This window comes from Manacus candei, unplaced genomic scaffold (assembly GCF_025592945.1).
Source record: "Manacus candei isolate 608988 ecotype Guabito, Panama unplaced genomic scaffold, ASM2559294v1 h1tg000065l, whole genome shotgun sequence".
In the NCBI taxonomy this organism is placed as follows: Eukaryota; Metazoa; Chordata; class Aves; order Passeriformes; family Pipridae; genus Manacus; species Manacus candei.
The window spans coordinates 7,892,501-7,912,024 of NW_026138113.1; the positions used below are offsets into that span (position 1 = coordinate 7,892,501).

Sequence of the window (19,524 nt, forward strand, 5' to 3'; positions counted from 1 at the left end):
GAAGTATGTGATCAGTGTCAGCAGGGAGGGGAAGAAGTGTGGACAGGGATGAGATATCAGGGGACAGTGTAAACGTTGTAGTTACACCACTGTCGTTAAACAACACCAGAACAACCTCGACATGCAGCTCCTGCCTGTCTGAAGCAGATCCTTCCTGAAGATTTCTGGACAGAACACTGAGCAAAGATAGTTGTGCTAAGGAATTGGGTAATTTCTGTGCCATCTGATGTAGTGCTTGATAGGTAAGACTCAGTCAAAGCTGGAGGAAGAAGTAATTTTACATTCTGAAAATAGCATCACTTGGACATTTTTAGGAGGAGCAGTAGTTTGTGATTTGCAGAGGGCTGAGCTGGGCAGTTCACTGTTATGTTTTTCTAGAGTAAATCACAGTATTCTCTGTATGCCAAGGCTGACTAAGGAGGTGTCTCTCCAATGCGTAGATGTCATTGCAAAATAGGAGGTGTAGCATTCTGGGAAATGCTTCCCACTGTATTAACAGTGGATGCTGTGGATGCCAGGTCAACCTTCGTGCAACTTTTTTTGCATCTTAAACTTCTGTCATCACTGTTGTCCTCTGAAACCCTCTTAATTTTTGATGAAAATCTGTAAGTGGGAATTACCTGTGTTTTCCCTCAGTACCAGTGTGTACTGAGATTGAGAGAGAAGTAAGTAAAAGAACAACTTAGTGATTATGTTGAAGCAGCCTGGGCTTCATTGGTTTTGTTCATGTGGAAATGGGCTGTATCTCTGAGGAAGACAAAAACAAGTACTCTGAACACCTCATTAGTTTGTTGTTGAGTCTTCATTTTCTGTATTTTAATACTTTTTTTCATTAGTGTATGAGGTTAATGGTGATGCTGTGGTAACAATGAGAGAGCACAGTGGATGTTGCTATAGAAGGTGGTTACCCTCTGTTGTCTCTGAGATCTGACCTGGTTTCCTAACTGACAGAAGTGTTAGAATTAGGAGGGAAGATTACTGGCACGTTGAAGCACTTGCTGGTGTTCAGGAAGCCCTGTGCTTACCTTGGTAGTCAAGTCCGTGGTTAATACTGAAGGGTAACAGAAAGAAATTAGGAGGGCACAATTTGAAAATCAAATTGAAATAGATCGTTAACTAATCCTTCCAAATTTTATTTATTAATTTTGTAATTATACTGAATGAAATGCTCACAAGCTGCTCTGATTGCTTGGCTTACCTCAATTTATATTCAAATCTCAATAAAATACATTTCAGCCCTTTCTTAATGAGATGATGAAAAGTGCTATCCCGTGCAAGAGTAGGGGACACACATTCCAACATTACTTGCAGTCACCTGTTTGCTTTTTAATGTTGCTGTTGAATTAGTATTTAACTCAGGATTAAAGTATAAGCTGACGTATTTGAATAAGGATATGTTTAAGCCACGAGTTCTTAAAATTTAAAAAAAATATGGCCGCACAGTTGGTTAATGGAGATTTTAAAACTTGAAGGATGCTGAGCAACATCGTATTGGTGTTGATCAGAATCACAAAGCAGTGTCAGAAAGGCCCAGAGAGATACTGGAGTTCCCCCTGCACAGATGAATCATGGAGTGTGTTTGTGGCAGTGATGGAAGGGGATGGGTCTCACTCCTGTAAAGAGGTGCAGGAGCTGCGTGGGGGTGGTGATGGGCAGAGAGCAGGGAATTCCCCTTGGGAGCCTGCCTGGGACCACTCAGAAACAGCCCCTGGGAGCTGATGGTGTTGTGGTGAAGGGGGGTTAAAGAAACAGTCCTGCCCTTCACCCAGACAGGGCTAAAGCATTAGTTTTGTTGGCGGGCAGTTTGTTCCCTATGTGCTAGACAGCACTCAAACAGGAAAAAGTATTCCCCATCCTCAATGGATGCACTGTTTTATGAGGTAGCAAAGCTTTTAAATGCCAGCAAGAACTTGTCAGTGACTACCATTTGCTCACAAGTGTGTATCTCAGGTCACCTCTGAAGCTTTAAGTGGGGTTTATATTTATTATTTCTGAAAGGCAGATTTATGTATGCTTTTCACAGTCTTTTTCACCAAATAAGTGATTCATAATGACTGGATTTGGGTCAGATTTTCTAGTTGACTCTGGAGATCATTTTTAATGGTCTTCATTGTCAATTTTAAAAAAAATCCAAAACAAAAAGACTCTGCTTTTTGAATATAGGTGACTTTATAAAAAGTGAGCTAGAGTACAAACTAGGTTTGTTTTCCCAGTTAATAAAATGTGCTGTTAATGGGACAGTGAACAAATGTCACATTCACATGTTGGTATCTATCAGAGCAAATCAAGATCTACTGTTTGGCACAAGAGGTAAAAAAGCCTACACTGTAATAAAACTGTCACAGGATCAGTGTCTCCTGCTTTGTAAATAAACATCTCTGCTTTGCCTCAGTATTTCTGTAACATCCGGAGACTATTATCCTGTGCTGGTGCTCTGGTTCATTGACAGTTTCACTTAAACAGTTAAACAATAATTTGAAATGGAAAACGTTCTACCCATATTCCTTAACTCCTTTGTGGGTTCTTTTTCCCCCCAGTGTTTTTTGTTGGATTTTTTTTGCCAATTGCTTTAGTAATTGCGTCTTACTTTTTTGTTGCACAGGAAAATACCGAACTGCTCACAGACCTCATTCGAAGCCCAAAGTATCAAATGTTTTTGAGGTAGATTTTCAAGCAAATGGAGGTGATACAAAATCAATGGGCCGTTTTCAGTCAGAGGAGGAACTGTGGGCCCGCTTAGAAGAGCTCGAGAGACAAGAGGAGATCCTTGGTGAACTTGACAGGTACAGCACTGCTGTGGCACAGGCAGGGCTGGAGTTCAGAAAACTATAGGGGTGTGATGCTGTTGGTACACACAGGATCTCACTGTGAGTGCAAACAGCTGACCAGACTGATGCAGTTAAAATCATAATAGGTGGAAGAGGGGTGGAACATGAACAAAGCATGCATTGCAATGTCAAAGCTGCCAGAATCTGCCTCTGTGGAACCATGGCGGTCCAGCATTCTGGTATTTTATCTTAAAGAGGATAGAAGAGGGGGAAGTGAAATTCATTTCCCACAGGTTAGGAAAATCCATTGTTTCCAGTGTGGGAGTTACACATTTAGTGCTTAACAACACCCTTAGATCTGTTCTGATTCTGAAGCAATACATGTGTTGTTAGCCATGATGTCACAGTTTTGATATTTCCAGGTGACATGGAAAAGACCTAGTGATTGTTAGAGAGTACTAAGAAGTTCCACAGTCTGGCTAAAAATACAGCACCTGGCTAAAAAAAGTTAGGTTCAGGCTTGTTCATTATTTCACATGTTTGTGTCTCTCAAGAGCTTGAATTGCCACAGTTCACTTATATATTTTTCATTCCATAGGATGCCTGATACAGTTGAGACAAATGGAGAAGATGCAACCTCTTCTGAAGAGGAGAAGGAAGATAAGAGAATAGATCTGAATGGGACATATAGGGCAGAAGACTGTATTACTCAGGGCAACTTCCATAAAGAAGTAACAAATTCAGACTTGTTTGGGGGCCAAGTTAATGGCTCTACTTGTTATCACAGTGATGATGAAGATGACGTAGATGTTGGAGATAACTCTGTTCCAACTATTTTTTTCTCTCACACTGTTGAACCTAAAAGGGTTTGTATTTCATTATATTTTGTTCAAGAGGTTGCATAAAACATATATACCATAAATAGAACAGAAAATTCTAGCTCATGTAGATAAAGTAGAACGCTAACTGTAGGTGACATTTGGATATTTTTCAAATGCTTGAAACTCACTGTTTAAATCCTGCAGTTCAAATATGGTATTAAAAAAAATTATCTTCAAATGTCTAGCTTGCTGTTCTGGCTTCTGGCTTTGTAAAAGGGAGTATCCTGTCTAGGAGTTTTTAAAATTACCTTGTACCTGCCTTGAAATTGACCTTTGAACAGCTCAGCTGTTGAGCAGAGTTTGAATAAGCAGATTGTCATATATTATATGCAAAATACGTGCACATTAGTGCAAAGAAATGCCCCAGCCTAGTGCAAGTGGTAGAGAATAAACAGTTCATACTGTGAATGTTACTATTCATACATTTGTTTAACTTATCTATGCTTCCTAGTCCCCAGCTGCTCGGGTAGGAGAATGTCAGAAGCCAGTTCATCTGAAGCCTGGTGATTGTTGATTTTCTGGTCTAGACCGTTGTTTGTGTTCAATTTTCAGGTAAGAATAAACACAGGAAAAAATACTACTTTGAAATTCAGCGAAAAGAAAGAAGAGGCCAAGCGTAAAAGGAAGAACAGCAGTGGCAATGGCCACGCAGCTCCAGACCTGCCCAACATCAAAACCCCAGCAGACATTTACCGGTGTGTAATTCATGGCTTTGGCACGTGAGCTTCCTTCTCTTTTCACTTCTGTTCACCTGTGGTGTGAAACCAGCCCATGGTCCCCTGAAAGAAACAGCTGGAACCGAGTTTAGTACTTAAAAATGGAAGTTTATGGCTTCTGCATGGTTGCCGTTCTTGCATGTCCATAAAACATTTCTGAGCTTAACATCTCCTTTTCCAAATGGCAATCTATCGTTTACCTGCTTTTTCAGAGCTTCTGAAATTGAGGTAAATTTGCCAGTGCATCCTATGCTCAGAAAGGAATGCAGCAGTTATGTTATGCATTCTGGTTAATTCCATGTCATTTGCTTCTGTGTTTGTTTTCAAACAGAACCGATCAGATCTACCACTTTTAATATCCCTCTTTTCCCAGTTACTAATTTTCTGGGGTTTGCTTCTTCCTTCCAGTATCTTCAGAACATATTTAGGTCTTTGTTTGCCTAGTTTCTCTTGCATTTTTTCTCCCTGACTTCAGTACATCACTGTCTCTATTCTACATAAAAATTAGTGCTCACCTGTAGGACACCCACACACAGAGAGCTTGAAAAACAGTGTTTGGCTTACAGGATTGTATACAACACTAAACTAAGGTGACAGGAGAGCTAAACAAGTATTTAGGTTTGTAAAGATAAACACAGACACCTATTAGATTGGTTGATTAAGTGCTTGTGAAAATCACACTGCATTTCTATGTCAGTGTATTTGAGTACCTAAATATATTAAAAAACGTGTCACAAAGTGTGAAAAGTAAAACCACATCCTGTAATTGCAGCTGCTGAGGCTGAAGTAAAGGATTCTTTCGTGGTGTTCTCCCTGAGCTATGTGAGGGAACTCCATTTTCTGTGGAGATATATTCCCATAAGTGCCTGATGAATAAAGCTGTTAGAAACAAGTAACACCCTTAAAACTCATCCAGTCATTGGGCTCCTCCTTTATGAGTTTGATAAAGTTGGCATTGTCTTCTCTTTCTCTTCCATCCAACCCTGACTTGTTTAAGGCATGGAGATGAAGTACAAGCTGTAGGAAGAGCTGGTTTTGTCAGTTTACAGTCTGTTAATACTTGAAAAGTGTCTTGCTGTTGATATGAACTTAAAAGCTGATTTTTAAATTATTTTTTTTAACTTAAAGCAGAATATGACACTTGTCAGGAAAAAAGCTCCATCCTTTCCACCTACAATGAATGTTTTTTGGTTTTTTATTCTACATTTGACAAGGACTCAACTCTAGAATACTTTGTGACATTGTGATCTTCTGAATCCCTTTACAGAAACAACCCTGATAATCGTTTAGCTTACCTTTCTTCTAACTTTTTGTAACTCGCATTATTCTGTTTTCTAACATTTTTCAAAAAGCTATACATTTTCTGCTGAAAGAATGTACCACCTTAATGCTTGAATCAAGGGCATAACAGCATTTGCTCTGCAGAATTGATTCTTGTGCACTGGTAAATAAAATGCCTCAGAAGGTACAGCATTGTGATTCTGCGGCAAAAAAGTTGGAAAAGCACATCGTAATTAATTTGTACAAAAGACAAAGCAAGATCACTGTAAATTTGTCATCTGATCCTGAAATGGTTTATTAAAGCTAACATTTTCCTTTATAGAGTCTTTGTTGATGTTGTGAATGGAGAATATGTCCCTCGTAAATCAATTTTGAAGTCTCGAAGCAGAGAGAACAGTGTTTGTAGCGATACCAGTGAGAACAGTGCTGCTGAGTTTGATGACAGACGAGGAGTTCAGAGGAGTATTAGCTGTGATGAAGCTACTCAGAGTGACAACAGCGAAGGCATACTGGAGGAAGAGGAGGAGGAGGGGCAGCAGCAGCTACTGAAAAAGCTTCCTCCCTCTTCAGGGACAACTGAGGTACAGTTTTTAATTAATTATTGATTGTTGGCAGGGATAAAAATGAGAAATCTAATGACTGTAGTTGCCTATACCATGAGTTTGATTTCTTTAAAATAATTTTCTAACTCCTACCTAGTTTGCTTCAGAAGGACATTATCAGGTGACAGGCATCTGTCACACACATCCCAGGGACAGAGGGGAGGAGCAGTTCAGGTGGCTTCTCTGATACCTGAAGCTCTTCCATAAAGATCCCACAAAGTAGTCACTTCCTGGTGTTACTGAAACCAGTGTTCTGTCTGCTGGGTCATCCTGAACATTTCACTGCAGGACATACAGCAGGATTAAAAATAAAAAAGAGAAAACTCTGTGCTTTGTAGCTGATGAGAGAGAAGAGTCGATTCTCTCACCTGTGTCTCACAGCTAATAGACAGCTAGTTTCCAGCTGGTGGTTTTTAAGTTTTAAAACACATAGATATCAGCTGAGTCATTATTTTGACTTGCCAATAGCAGAGAAATTGCCCAGTGGAAGGAAGCATTATACTGCTACTCATCCCATTCCAGGCTGGGGCCATTAGTGATCCCAAACAAATCCATTTTCACATGTTTGAAAAGTTCAGAGCTTCATCATAAAGAAAAGAGACTGTACAGTATAAGGAAAAATTTACAGTGGTTTAGTGACCGGGTGAATACAAGAATTCAGTGTAGAAATTCATGGCATAGCATATGTAAGAACTTGACACTAATTTTTTCAAACTAGATAAAACTTGAGTTTTCAGTAGTTCCCAATGCAATGGGCAAGTTCAATGAAAACACTATTTTTAGAAAAATTATTTTTTGACAAGAAATGAAGTCCTCATAAAAGCTATTGTTTATCATCATTTTTCATACAAACAGCTGTAGGGGAATCTAGGCAGGATGTGAGGATTCATGGTGGAAGATTTATCTGTACAGTTAGCACTTCACGTTGTATACCTTCTGGAATATATTTGCTATATTTTTATAAAACATCTAAGTACACTTTAGATGTTACCCATCAGTCCATTATCTGAATCTGACATGTTTATTCTCTACAATGTAATGTATTTTCTAAGTAACTGAAAGAGAGTGAGCAAAACACTCCAGTCAGACGTCCCTTCGTAAATGCTGTTGTTTTGCTTTAGTTTGTTTCTGTGGGTGTTTGAAGTACATTATTTCTCCATTATCATTTGCAACACACTAACTTTTTTTTATTTCTAATTTTACCGCAGTCATCTTAGTTTGTATTTTGCTTACCTGGTTTTGAAAATGAGCTGCTTGTTAGAACAACACAGTTGTGTACAGGCACAGCTTTAGGCACACTCTGTCTACTGGAGCAGAAAACAAAAAAACAGTGCTTTTTTGCAGGTCCTGCAAGAAAAGAATGGCTGGTTTGTTTTGCTTTGTTTTTCTTGGTAACTGAGTTATGAAAAAGCAGAACTAAGCATAGTGACTAAATCTGGTGTGCATTCCTTTGTGCCCAGTATGAGCATCAGACCTTGGATATGAACTGCTTCCCCTTGTCCTTGGGCATTCTGAATTTTCTGTTTTCAATACACAGTGGATGATTTGTTCTTAAATATGTTTATAAAAGTAGTTCTGAGCTGCTTGTTTCCCCGTGTTTTCCAAGAATCATCGTCATTTCTTAGCTAAGTTAAAAAGGATTAAGTCATATAATCAGCTGCATATAAATTATAATTTTTAAACATTACATGTTTTTATTAGACCTTTTATAGAGAGAAATAGTTGGAAGCAAGTTTGCTGTTCTCTTAAGTATAAATTGCTTTCACCATTTTTTGATCATATTTGGTAAGGAGAAAAGAACAAACAAAATATGTGCTTGCCAGTTCATACACAGTGTGTCAGCTTGATGCAATTAGAAGACCCTAAGTCATAAAACATGACGTATGATGGAAATGCTGACATACTTCAACTTTGCAAAGTCTCTCCATTTCTGATCCAAAATGAAACTGTGTATTACATCAGCTGTTTTATTTCTTGAGCATGTGTCAGTGAGGAAGCAAATTTTTAGATCATTTATGCAGTAGGAATGAGATTAAGTAGTACTTTTAAGACACTTTCAGTCATCTCTGAACAAGCTATATTTTGAGGTTAATTACAATTTGGTTACTTATGCAGGGAACAATCATTGATTTAAAGATATTTCTTTACTTTTGATTAAAAGAAATAACAATCCTAATCAGGCTAATATAGGGTAATGACCTTATGGGCATAGCCTCACATTTGCATTTTATTAGCTCATTTTGAGTATTCTCTTCTGTTGTAGGCATTTTCCGGAACTGTTATAGAAAAGGAGCCTTTGTCTCCCTCCTTAATACCACACCCAGTCATCGCTCACCCAGTCCTGCCGACCATTCTGGAGCGAAAATCAGAGGAGGTTTTGTCCGAGGCTCCAGAAGAAACTACTAAGAGAATTTCAAAATTCAAAGCTGCCAGGATGCAAAAGACTAACTAAGCTGGCTGAAGCACCAGTACTCTCGCCTAGTTTCACATCTCTTGAGGTTCTGTAGAGCTCCCTCTGTAACACCCAGCTAGTTAACAGGTCATCCAGTGGTAATTTGGCATCGGTTATCTCTGAAACTTTTACTGGCAACATTAAAAAAACAAACAGTTCAGCGTTGGAACACTTGAGTATTCACCTTATTTTGTCGGTTTCCCTGTGTGCTGTCAGCACCTTTGTATATGTTTGCCTTACGATAGCAGCACTTGGGTTCTTTTTCGAAAACTGTTCCTTACATACATTGTTTTTGTGTTTAAACCTAAATACAGGCAGTTTTGTGCCAGCTGTGAGGTTCTACATACCATATGGACCATTTTAAGGAAACTTTTCACATTTCAAATAGGTTCACCAATTATATTGCATTACTTGCTTTAGCATTTTAAGACACACTTGTATTCACATTGCTGTAGGTTTTGCAACTAGATGTCTGCTAAAAGTTTTTTTCCTTCTTTCAAACCTCTCTGATCTCTCACTGTACAGATCTGTAAAATGCCGGGTTCATGTACATTGCAGGGAAGTTTCTTTGATGGAAAAGGGTATTTTGTAAAATTAAATTTTCAGTAAAAAAGCTGTGAAAGTTGTGTGGGTTTTTTTTTTTTGCTTTACTACTAATTTGGAAACGCCACAGAGAGGTTTTTATTTTGAACTTGCATTTCTGGCTTGAAATGTTTACTACCACATGGACATAAAAGCAGTCCATTCTCTTCTGCCATTGTGTTTTAACCTCCTGCTAATGAATGTCCATGGAAATTGAATGCTCTTAAGGAGAGAAGCATAAACTCAGACTCTTGATTACAAAATCTCCTAGTTCTTTTGTATACTCAGAAAACATTGTAATTGTCTTGGGAATGCCCAGAGGGAGTCAGCACTAAGGAAAAATGTCTTAATGCTTTAGCTTTATTTCAAAATGCAACAGCACTGCAGCACTCAGGGTACAGTTTGGTGTATCCTTCTCATGACTGAGAGCTGTCCTGGCTTTAAGAGTCCCTGCCCAGCAGCTCCTTCCAGTCTTCTTGCCGTCCCTTCATTTTGCTGAGACAGCTTTTGTCGGGGCCACCCCTTGAATGATAGCTGGTGACACAGATGGGCTTAAAAAACAAACTACTGGGTTTGGGTTTTCGGGTTTTTTTTGGTAGTTGTGTGTAGTTTTTTGAAGCTAGTGAGTTTCCTAATGTCTTTCTCACCATGTCTGTATCAGCACAGTTAGAGGGGTAGTTATGTTGAGCAAGGACAAGGAAAAATGATGGCAGAGGACATGGGAGCTGGAGTACCTTGAACTGATGGTGCTCTCCAGCTGACATCATCAAACCACAGCCTGAAAAATGAGGCAGAAGGACTTGGGAGGTGTAAGGAGGGATTTGCTTTCAGCCACAATTCTGTGGCTTTGTAAACGGGGCAGCCTGAGAGCCAACAGCATGTGGTTTTCCCAGTCTTGGCCATCCCTGAGCCCGGCATCAGCTAATGCCGTTTCCTCACCTTCCCCTAAAATAACCACACCTTGCACTCGTATCCTTTGCTCTCAGATCACAGCAGGTGAGCTCATAGTGCAGCTTCATGCATGAAAACACAATCACCAGCTCCCCCCTTTTCAACACTCTTTTTCTCTCTGTGCTTGGGACTTCTTTCTGTAAGGTGACTTCTAAAGTCGGCTGCGCTCCATCCAGCTCCATGTTCCCTGCCAGGTGTTCGGGAAGGCGCTGTGGTGTCCTGGGCAGGAAACGCTGGCAGCAGGAGGGCAGGAGTGGCCCACAGCCGTGTCCCTGCCTGGGGGAGCAGCCCACCAAAACTGGGGGGCCACATCTCCCCCTCAGCACGGAGCAAAGTGTGTTTTGCTCTAAGGAAGACTGAAGGGGAAGCTGTGCAGCCCCGCTGCGCCTGCACCACACTGCCTGGGAGGGGGCAATCGCCGTCTTTAGCAGATCCTGAGAATCACGTCGAAAGTGTTAATCATTAACTTGATTCATGCTCAAATGCGGATTTTTTTTTTTTTAAAGCATATTGCATTAGTACTAAAATAAGCCATCAATGCCAGTCCACCCTCTATTCACGGCTAAATATTTAAAGGAGGTTATTTATAGCTTCTTTAATGAATTCTTGGCTAAACAAAATGAAATTATGTCCTAGAAAAGTAGAAGCTATTTTGTAACCAGAACAGTGCAACTGTAAAATATAGTTCCATGAATATGTATTTTAAATAACAAGGGGTTGAGATCCAAGACTACCAGACATGGGTAATTAGAGGGAAACGGAGAGAAAGAAAGAAAGAAAGAGAGAGAGAGGAACCCCTTTAAAAAGATTTATTTAGATATCTTCTGAAATACTTCCCACTTCTAGTTACTTCAACAGAACCAAATGCCCCTTGTCACCATAGATCAGTTTCAAATCAAAATTAATTCTTTGCTTGTTTTCTTTTTTCCTCCCCTCCCCTTTTTTCACATCCCTACTCACGGGAAAAAGTAGGATAAATGCACCTTGGGTTTTAATGAATTATGGCCTCGGTTCAGGGAAGCATCCTTACTCAGGAATGCACTTTGGCATGTGCTTATGTCTCAAAGATTTTGTAAAGAAGAATGGATTTAACCACATGCTTAAAACTGAGCACATGAGTGTTTTCCCTAATAGGGAGCCTGAGTGTGTCTGTGCCTCTCTGCAGTATATTTAATTGTCAGAGGGCTTGGGGGCTGGAATGAGCCTTCATCTTTGGTCTCTTCACTCCAGCTTTACCAGCAGACTCACTGTGCAGTGCCTGGAGCAAGAGAGATGGCTGTAGGGGTTTTATAGAATGTTTACAAACACCAAACAACAACAGCAAAAATTAATTAAATCTATCAAAGCAGATAAAAATCTAAACAGTAAAAAATGATCATGTGAAGGCCTATCTCTGCAAGGACCTAAAATCTGCTTTTTGTGCAACACTGAAGCCAACAAGTGGCTGCAGATGACCACCAGTGCATGGGTGAAGCAAGCACGGGAGGGAGCAACAGTTCCTCAAACCCAAGGCACGTAGGGATCCTGGTGGTAAATTAATCTGTTGATGAGTATCTTTTTGCCCCCAGTGCTGCAGTTAGAGATTTTACTCACTTATATAATAATAAGGGGATGTTTTAATTCTGAAAATCCTTTGGTGACTTTTGCTGCTGCTGCTGCTGCTGGAAGGGCTGGATCTGCCAAGGAGTGCTGCCAAGGGCTCGACATGAGGCTGAGGAAGGGGTATTGGTTCTTCCCAATGCCTCCCAAAAGCTCTTGCATGTTCTCAGCAGGAAGGATGTGGCCTGGCCACGCTGAGGCAACTCTGGCAGCTGGTCACTGGGGTGGCACAGGAACACATGCTGGAGGGAGCCCCATCCCTGTCCCAGTGTCCCCAGCCTGCTTGGCACAGGTGAGCAGTGCCAGGTGAGTGCAGCCAAGCATGACTGCACAGGTAGAAATGCAGCAGCAGAAAACAGCAGGGGAAAACGTTTTTGCACAGGATGTCTTTGGTCTAAAATGAGAGTGGTGGCAGCAGCCAGCGTGGGCACTGCACAGCCATGGGGACAAGTCAATGTTCCCCAGCAGTGTCGTGCTGTGCCCCACCACCCCACACAGCCCCCTGCAGGGCTGTGATTGCATCAGTTAGGCACTGCAAATCACCTGCTCCTCTTCCATTCCTCACTGGGAGAAAAAAATCTACTCTTTAATCTTCTTAACTGGCCACAGGTGTGTTGAGTACCTGCCCATACCCAAAGAAGGGGTTGTGTGGGGGGACATTTCCCCTCTGGTGCTGAGGTGGTCTGCTCAGGAGGAGCTGAAGGAAAAGGCAGAAGATGCTGTGCACTCAGTGGAGCTGGGTCAGTCCTAGAGCTGAAGCCTGTCCTGGGCCAGTGGAGCTGGAGTCTTGGTTCGGAGGTAACTGGATCCACTTCTCTCTCCCTGGTAAGACGAGTTGCACTTCCATTGCTCACTTAGAGCATCTAAACCAGCAGATTTTTAGATGTTTTGTGAATGTCTAAACCAGCTGTTTTGGCTGTTCATTTTAACTAAGTGATTTATGCCGAAAAAAAAAAAAAAAAAAAAAAGAAAAACCTAACAAACCCCGAGCCGGGATTAAAAGAAATCAGATGTGCGCATTTGGAATGCGGCGCTTCTGCGTTACAAATAGCTGCGCTCTAACCCACATTAACCCCATGATACGTGAATTTTGCCAACTCCCGCTGCGCCTTTTAAATCAAATCCAGCGAAATGGGTTTCGGGTGTGCTGCGAGCGGTTCCCCCTTGCGCGGGTGCGGGAGCGGGAGCGCGCCCGGGCGGGCTGCAGTGCGGGCGGCGGCCGGGAGGGGGCAGCGGTGGGCGAGCGGCCGCGGAGAGCTGCCAGTCAGCGCCTGATTTATTATTCATTTGTGTTATAGGTGGGGTGTGCAGACAGTTACTGTAATAATTACCCGGACTGGAGCGTTTCCTTGGCAACCGGTGGTTTTTTTTTTTTCTCCCCCCCCCCCCTTCATTCATGCTGTTGCGGAGAGTACGCCTGTAAAGCATGACATTGCTGTATTCGGGGGTTTGTTGCCCTCCCGCTGCTCCGGGTTTGAGGTTAGTTACAGCATCACAAGGTGCTCTCGAGCATAAAAAGCTCAGGCTGGGATTAAAGCGCGCAAGGAACGCCAGCGCCAAGTCTTTCCTTCCGCTGTCTCACTCTTAAGTAACAAGGTTATAAAAATGCAAATGCCATCTTGGGGTTGTTAATAACTAATATTGGAAAGAATTCCTGCAAGTTGTAAAACATTTTTTTTTTTTTTTTTTTTTGATAAACAAAACCAAGCCCAGGTGAGGTGGCTCCTTGTGTTTTACACCGGTCTGGTGGAAATAATATTTGCTAAAAAGGGACTTGTGGCTGGATCCAGCCTTGCGGTGTTTGGCGTCATAAATCAATGGGAACTGCTCCATGCGGCTAATGATAAGGTGGTATTTGTTGTTTATCCCGCTTTATGGTAATGGTTTGGGAGGAGGAGGGTGCTGTGTCCTTCCTGAAGGAGCAGGAGTAATCCTTGATGTGGTAACAGAGTAACAGAAACCACATCTATTATCAGAGATCTATAAATGAATCATATTATCCTACATTTTTAGGCTTACTAGAGCGCTCATTTTCAGAAACTTACATCAAGCACTGTGCAGGGATGAAAAGTAGTATTTTTCCATCCCTGCTGCACGAGGCAGAGGGAATTCATGATTCAATCTCGCACCGAGATGGGGAATTTTCAGCCTTTAAAATTTTGAAGATGCTAAAACATGATTACATCTAGGATTGTAATCTGCTGGCGCTGTGCTCCTCTCAGAAGGGTGGGCTGTGGGTTAATGGGGCTCTGCCCATGCTCTGAGATCCTGGCTTGTCCGTGCAGTTATCTCTTGGAAAGGTTAATGATGATACTAATGTAAGACCAAAAAACTACATCCCCAAACCATCTAACCCCGGGTAAATCCTCTCTCTCTTCCCAGCTGCCCAGTGCTCACCCGTCCAGTGTTACACCTGTGCAGACAGATCCCTGTGGGGACTGCTGGGTGATAAATCCCAGCTTTCAGGCCACATTGTGTCATTAGTAGCTGGTGAGGAAAGTTGGCATTGGCCTCTGCCTGGGTTGAAACGGGAGGTGGATGTCCCACAGCACCCAAAGCCAGGCAGCCCCTGGCAGTGACGCTGTGGGTGCCTGCAGACAGCTGCCAATCCCAAATGGACTGGGAGGCTCACAGGGGCTCACAGCAGAGATTACCTCTGCTTCTGGAGAGGGAACAGGGCCAAGCATTGCAGGGTGATGCTGTGGGTCCCACCGGTGCTGCTCTGGGGCCATGTGGGGATTGGTATGAGCCCCTGTGCAGCCCCCCGTGAGCCATGGCAGCTCTAACATGGGGCATCCCCCACTTTCTTCCCTCTGCCAAACCCCATCCCACCCAGCACACACCCCTCAGTCCCTGCTGGGGCCAAAGGAGCTGCTGGGGGCTGCGCTGCCAGAGGTGCCCGGGTGAGCTGGCTGCCATACTTGGGTTGCCATCAATGCAAATCATTTACGCTAATTCCTTCAGATTTGGATTTAAGTTTTAAAGAAAGCTTCAAGTTACCTCAAAATAGCTTAGTAATTATTTTAATAACTTGTGTGAGCAGGAACAATACCCACAGTGTCAATTCTGGCTCGCAAAATGTTTTTTTCAACTGTTCTGAGGAAAAAACAGCGAACAGTTCAACAGCTTAAATACAAGCGAGTGGATCTCTGGAGATTAATCTGTCTGGTGTTCCTCAGGTAAAGACTTCTGCACAATTTAACAAAGGAAATAATTTTCCTATTTTTATAATGCATGTCTCTCTGTGGTATAAATTACTAAAACCACGCTGCTTATCCTCAGTAATGTTATAGATGCAGATAATTTACTGTGTATCACGTTATCAGTTCATTAAAGAGATGCAATAAAATCATTATTTACTAAGAAACAGCAACCCTTGCAATATCTTGTCAGAGAAATTGGCTGATGCAAGAGGATCATATTTAAGCCTATATTCACAATAGCCCTTTAAACATTTCATCTGCTTCCCACTTGAGTTGCGGGAGGGAGCCGGTATTCCCGCAGCCCTTCGGCAGAGGCGGCAAAGTTGAGCACAGCCCGTCCGGCCGCCCTACCAGGGCTCCGTCCAGCACATCACCCCCCTTCCCCAGGCACCCCACGACCCCTGGGCTGGGCCCTGCTGTGCTTCTCCCACCCCTGCCTCTGCCAGAAGGGTGCCAAAAATATTAAGGGAGGTTTAGGCATTTCCTACCCCATCCCCCTCTTCTCCTCTGCCTAAAGATTACTCTGCATCCTAGACAAAGGAAATATTTAAACTGTTAAATCTGAACAAAGATACAGTCTGCGTATGACTTCTCTGAAGCCCTATAAAAATTCTTTAAAATTGCCTATTCACTCAAATTTACTGAGTGTAGCAAAAATGTCAAAGGCATAAAGTCAGAGAAGATTGAATAAAATAATGCAGAAAGACAGATTAGTCATGCACAGACCCACACAGCCTTTCACAGCACACAATACCACTTTTTATTACCGCTCTATCTTTACAAAGACTATGTTCAATACATAGAGGATGATACATGGTCAGTCATGTAATCTGCCTTTGATTCCAAGACTCATTTATCTGGGCCCTTTTCACAAAGACATTGATGAGAGATTTCAGTGTTTTCAGTGCATTGTTTTATTTATCATATATAATGGCTGGTGGAAAAAAATAGGAATTATGTCACAGATCCTGCATAAAGGAGTTGTATAAAAGACTCTGTGACAAAGTTTGGTAAAACACATAGTGGCTCAGCTCAGGCGCGCTGGTTTCTCCCCAACCCTGTCCCCCTCCTCAAGCACTTTGAATATTGACAGCTGTCAGAAGCCCCGAGGAGGGACACTGCCCACAGCCCCTGCCTGTCCCTGCAACCCTCACAGAGCTGTCTCAAAATTACCAATTCTTTTTTTTTTTTTTACTTTTAAATTTGAGCAATATTTTAATTGTTATTTTTAGCGATCTGGATTTATTATTTATACATTCACCAAAAAAAAGAGTCAGTCACAGTTTTGTATCTTGCAAATTTAATAAAGAACAGCCCTTAAGATAGAATTTCTCAGCCTGCCAGGATTGACAAAAGCCAGCTAATGCAGAAATGTCAACAGCAAACCTCATCAGCAGCCCCACCATGCCTTGCAATCAAGGGAAAGCTATGGCTTTACATAAACAATAATATATAGCTATCTAAATATCTGTGTGTGGAGATGCCACCCGAGAGGTGGGAGGAGGAAGGGATGCAGAGTCTGGGCTCGGCGCTGCTGGGTCTCTGCTGTGTGCACATTGGGGTGCTCTTGAGGAGAAGGGGTGAGAGCTGATGCTCATCCTATGGGATGTGGAGCCAAACCCAGCACTTGGAAACACAGCAGTAAATCTGGAGTGAGCCCATTGGAGTTGTTCCAGGTTTATACTAAGCAAGTGGGGCTGCTTTGCCCCATTGAATCTGCATTTTGTGGGTACAGGGGATTTGTTTTCTTCTGTGTAGTGAGCGATGGGAGGTGGTTGGACCAACCTCTGCCCCCCACCAAAAATACAGCCAGTGCCACCCTGAGCAGGCAGAGCTGCCTGGGGGCAGGAGTGAGGTTCTATTAAATACCAGAGCATTGGCTGGCGTGCACTTAAATCACAGTCTTACTTTCAAAAGGTCTTTCAAAAAGTGTGCCTCTAGCTTGTGGCCAAGGGAGGTTTTCCCTGAAAGCAGCTGGATGTGACCAAAGGCTGGGGAAAGGGCGGGAGAGCCACAGCATATTGGGATGGTACCGTGCAAGAGCATCCCTACCTGGTGCTGCAGGGCTGTGACATCTTGGGCAGGGCCTGAAATAAGGGCCTGAGTTGTGAATTAGCTGTAACTCCAGCAGCTTTAGACCCGAGTGAGGTCTCCGAGGGAGCAGGCAGAATGGCTGGGTTTGGAAATTATGTAGCGGCACTGTACATCCAGTTGTGAGTTCTTCTGTGGGGCTGGCAGAGATAAATCACAGAGGTATCCTTGACAAATATAGTAGCTTCCACTCAGGGCACAGTGTTAACCCGCACTTAAGGCTGAGGCACATGATTTAATAGGGAGAGACTTGGCGGCTAAAGAAAAATCTCTTGAAGAGAAAACGGGATGGCGAGGTCAGCGGGGTTGGGGTGATGGTGCCAGCCCCAGGAGATGGACACCCTGAACCTGCTGTGGGTGTGTCCCTCGTGGTCTGGGGGCCAGCATGAAGAGGTGCCAGCTTGGCATGGGTGGGCAGGGTGCTGCCAGTGGTCCTGGGAACTGTGGCAGGGGGCTCGGATGCTGAGCTGGGGCTGCCCCATGTGTTCTGCCTGCTTCTGGCTCGGTCCCTTTAACCGTGGGGAGTGATGGAGAGCCCAAAGCTGCCTCTCGGCGAGGTCCCTGTAATATAGTGCTGTGCAGCTGCAACTTAGATCGTGAGGAAAACAAAATGGGCCGACTGAAATGGAAACTTTTGTTACTTATAATGTTAATGAAACCAGTTTATCAGGCAGCGCAGAGGAAGTGGAATATTTAGTGCCATTTAATGTCTAATCATCAGCATTTCTTTGAATAAATCACATTACATTGTCTAAAACCTGAAAAGACGAAGCTGTAATAATTTTTAATATGTTGTAGTTTCATTAAAGGGACACCCTGTTTACCATCTAGCCCTGTGTGTTTTGGGGGTGGTTGTATGTAAAGTGGAAGTGTATTTGGAGGGTTCTGACATGGCTTTGTGACACGGTGACTCGGCTGCGGCGTGGCCACACCACAGATCTGGGGGTCCCCGTTCGCTCACAGGTGGCTGGGTGCAGCCTGGCTGCTGCAAATTCTTGGTCAGGCTGGAGGTTTAAGAAGTGGCCTCAGGTTCTTTGGATCTGTACTCTGGTGGCTTTTTAATTCAGCAGAAATATTTCCTTTCTCAAGGCCAAACCGCATCCTTCCCATTTCCTCCCATGGCATCCCAGCACCATCCCACTGTGAGCTGGGGGGTTTGCATGTCCTACCTGTGAGCTGGATTGCCCATGCAGCTTCTTAATCCACCAGCACACCCTTGGCACCTCTCCAGCAGCCAACCTGCCCCAGTGCCCTGCTGGGCATCCCAGCTGGTCCCACATGCCCCTGGTGCCCCTGGTCCCTGCTCAGGGCATGGCTGTTTGCTGCCAGCCACACCAGTGCTGGGCACAAGCACTTTGCAGCCCACGAAGGTTTGGTTCTTGCCCACCAGTGTCTTGCTCATGGTAACTTCTAAGTGAACTGCAATGAACCTATAAGTCATAATAAAATGAAATGATGACAGTTGTCTTCAAATCCATTGATTAATGGAAATACGGGTAGCTGGACACAGACTATATGGTTATAAATGGTGCTGTCAAAATAAAATAATTATTGTATTAATAAGGAAGCTGTTCAGCATTGGCCCTACTCTACCTCTAAAAATATTTCAGCCCTTGATGTGTTTTCTGTTCCATGATACATCATGTGTTTTCCTGACGAGTGGCTCGGTGGTGTGCGTTTTAATACAATTACTGTTTAGCAATGTGAGTCCTTCAGATCCTGGTACACGCACCACAGCTGCAGATGGATTTTTTTATTGACTTAATACTAGTTCTAACTAGATCCTGAAGATTGACTAAGTTGGTAGAGCACATACCACTTTCAAGCAGGAATGGGAAAAAACTAGCATATCTTATTGTACCTGAAACACTCTATGATATGTACTAAATATTATGACTACTGCGAGCCCTGCAATAATTGATTCACCCACACAGCCATTTAGTCTGTGAGCTGTTCGTTTTACAAATTCTACAATCTTTTAGAAATTCTTTCAGTGAAGAAGATTGCTGCCTGGCCTCAGATTCATTATGGTGATTGAATCCTCTTCAATAGAGAACTGTTTAAAGAGAGCACATCCCTGTGTGTCTCACTCAGAGTGAAGGCACATAGGTTAAAAGCTTGTCTGGGTGGCATAATTCACTGCTGCTGTGCCAAACAATCACATCTTATTGTGACCTTCATAAGATACAAAAAAGGCAACAGTATGGAGCTAGTCTTTTTTTTTATATTTTATTTTTTTTTTTTAACCACAGCACAGTTTTAGCTACCCAACATCTGAAGCTACCAGAATCCCTAATTAAATAACCAATTAATAATGTAGAATAGAAAGAGCTATTTTTTTTCAGACACAAAATCATAATTAATCAGAGTACAAAAAGCTGCCTGTCTTTATATCAGG

At 42.7% G+C, this 19,524-nt stretch overlaps 1 protein-coding gene across 1 annotated transcript in view; it reads left to right on the top strand.

Moving 5' to 3' along the window:
* The window catches only part of URI1 (URI1 prefoldin like chaperone), a 41,720-nt gene extending 32,398 nt beyond the window's left edge, over positions 1-9,322 (top strand). Inside the window, exons 7-11 of the mRNA XM_051805523.1 lie at positions 2,603-2,783; positions 3,367-3,634; positions 4,202-4,344; positions 5,969-6,227; positions 8,512-9,322. Coding sequence (XP_051661483.1) covers positions 2,603-2,783; positions 3,367-3,634; positions 4,202-4,344; positions 5,969-6,227; positions 8,512-8,700 — 1,040 coding nt within the window. The 3' untranslated portion in view covers positions 8,701-9,322. The remainder of the gene's footprint in view (positions 1-2,602; positions 2,784-3,366; positions 3,635-4,201; positions 4,345-5,968; positions 6,228-8,511) is intronic.
* The last annotated feature ends 10,202 nt before the right edge of the window (positions 9,323-19,524 follow it).